Source organism: Plasmodium fragile, assembly GCF_000956335.1.
Source record: "Plasmodium fragile strain nilgiri unlocalized apicoplast scaffold supercont1.248, whole genome shotgun sequence".
Lineage (NCBI taxonomy): Eukaryota > Apicomplexa > Aconoidasida > Haemosporida > Plasmodiidae > Plasmodium > Plasmodium fragile.
The window spans coordinates 33,185-35,616 of NW_012192828.1; the positions used below are offsets into that span (position 1 = coordinate 33,185).

The following is a 2,432-nucleotide window of genomic DNA, read 5'->3' on the forward strand; positions in this document are numbered from 1 at the left end:
TAAATTTATATGTATTATAATAACAATATATATTTATATTATTAAATTCTAAAATTAATTTTATATTTGAATTAATATATATATATAAATAAATAATATATTTATTATTTTTTTTAAATTTTATAATAAAAATCTTATTATTTTTTCTTAATAATTGAATACATGTCTTATATAAACCATTCAATATTATAATATTATTATATATTAAAGGTAATATAAATATTATAATATTAATCTTAATATTCTTATTAATATAAATAAAATTTAAACTTAAATTTAAAATTATTTTGAATAAACTATTAATATTTTGAATAACATCTATAGAATTTATATCTATATTTGTTAATAAAACTATTAATTTAAAATAAATTATATTAAAATTATTATTTTTTTTTGTATATAAATTATTTATTATTAATATATAATACTTTAAATTATATAATATTTCTAATATTAATAATAAATATAAATTTGATATAATATAATTATTTTTTATTAATATAGGATTATTTAAATATATCATTTTTATAATTAAATATTAAATTTACCTATTTTAAATATATTTATTAAATTTAAAGAATCTAAATAAAAATATAAATATAAAATATCATAATTATTATATTTTAATATCATAATATAATTATTTTTATTATTTTTATTAATTACAATTCCTTTAAAATTAAATATTTGTAAATTATTATTTATATATTCATACATATTTAATTTAATTATTGTATAATTATTTAAAATAAAATTACTATTAATAATTTTAAATAATTTTTTATTTTTTTTAGAATAATATTTTTTTATTATATTCAATTTCATTATAATATATTTTTAAACTTATTAAATAATATTTAAATATCTTAATTTTTTTATAATTAATATATATTTTTTATATTGTATATAAATAATATTTATTTTTTTATAATTTAATTTATTATATTTTAATAATTTTTTATATTTATTTAAATAATTTCTTAAATTTATTAAATATTCACTTGTATAATTATAATATTTCATTTAAATATATCTTTTATTTTTAAAGAAAATAACATAGGTATTTCTAAATTTAATTCAAAAGGTAATTTATTATAAATATTAGAACAAAATCCAATAACTATTAAAGACATTGCTTCTGAAATATTTAATCCACGTTGCATTAATAAAAATAAATATAAAATTTCAATTTTAGAAATAAAAGCTTCTTGTTTTATATAACTTGTATTATTATAATTTTTTACATAAGGAATAGTTACTGTTAAAGATTTATCTCCAAATATTAAAGAATTACATTCTGTATAATTATAAGATTTATATGAATAAGGATTTATATATATTAATCCTCTAAATATATTTAATGAATTATTTAAAGAAATACTTTTTGAAATTATATAACTTTTAGTATAAGATCCTATATGATACATTTTACTACCAGTATCAGCTATTTGATTATATGATAAAAATGATATTGAATAAAAATTACTAATAGAAAAATTTCCTTTTAAAATTGTAGAAGGATATTTCCAAGTTATAATAGAACCTAATTCAATTTGAATCCAATCTAACTTAGAAAAATTAAAACAAATTCCACGTTTAGTAGTAAAATTATATAATCCTCCATTTCCTAAATAATCTCCTCTATACCAATTTTGTAAAGTATAATATTTTACATAACTATAATTCTTTACTATTATTTCTACTATAGCTACATGTAATTGAGATTCTTTATACATAGAAGCTGTACATCCTTCTAAATATACAATATATGAATACTCATTTACTATTAATAATGTACGTTCAAATTGAGCAAAATCATACGAATTAGTTTTAAAATAAGTTGATAAATTAAAATTACATTTTATATATTTTGGAATATAACAAAAAGATCCTTCACTAAAAATAATAGAATTTATATTAGCAAAAAAATTATCTTTTAAAGAAACTACAGTTCCTAAATATTTTTTTATTAATAAAGGGTATTTTAAAATTATATTAAATAAAGGTAAAAAAATTATTCCTATTTTTTTTAAAAAATATTGAGTCGTTTGTAATATAGATATACTATCAAAAATAACATCAATAGAATTAGTTTTTACTAAAATACTATCTAAAAAATTAATATTCAAATTATTTTTTAAATAAGTTATTAAATTACTTTCTTTCAAAATAGAAGAATAATATATAATATTATCATAATTTATATTAGGACAATCAAAAAATTTCCAATCAGGAAATTTCATAATATTTAATATTTTTAAAGAATATTTTTTAAATTTATAAATAAAAAAATATAAAAAAATATTAGTAGATAAATGTTTTATTAATTTTTTATTTAATCCATTTCTTATTAAATATAAATTTATTTTATTTTTATATTGATATTTATAATTTAAATTATAAATATTTAAAATTTTTTTTAATTTCATTTA

At 11.8% G+C, this 2,432-nt stretch overlaps 4 protein-coding genes across 4 annotated transcripts; all 4 read right to left on the minus strand. All coding sequences in view use genetic code 11, as the record gives it.

Annotated features, from left to right (window-relative positions):
* Window position 1: 1 nt before the first annotated feature.
* Window positions 2–523, minus strand: AK88_07050 (uncharacterized protein; the record flags this gene model as incomplete). The annotated part of the gene is made up of 1 exon: window positions 2–523. A coding segment is annotated over one exon (522 nt), but the record flags the coding sequence as incomplete, so codon positions are not given.
* An 8-nt stretch (window positions 524–531) lies between these two features.
* Window positions 532–825, minus strand: AK88_07051 (uncharacterized protein; the record flags this gene model as incomplete). Its single annotated transcript has 1 exon — window positions 532–825. One exon carries the CDS (start codon window positions 823–825, stop codon window positions 532–534), a length of 294 nt encoding a protein of 97 aa, XP_031850614.1.
* Window positions 826–846: 21 nt separating this feature from the next.
* AK88_07052 (uncharacterized protein) lies at window positions 847–1,023 on the minus strand (the record flags this gene model as incomplete). The annotated part of the gene is made up of 1 exon: window positions 847–1,023. One exon carries the CDS (start codon window positions 1,021–1,023, stop codon window positions 847–849), a length of 177 nt encoding a protein of 58 aa, XP_031850615.1.
* Window positions 1,020–2,429, minus strand: AK88_07053 (cysteine desulfurase activator complex subunit SufB; the record flags this gene model as incomplete). The annotated part of the gene is made up of 1 exon: window positions 1,020–2,429. The coding sequence occupies one exon, from the start codon at window positions 2,427–2,429 to the stop codon at window positions 1,020–1,022; it is 1,410 nt and encodes a 469-aa protein (XP_031850616.1).
* Between the last annotated feature and the right edge of the window lie 3 nt (window positions 2,430–2,432).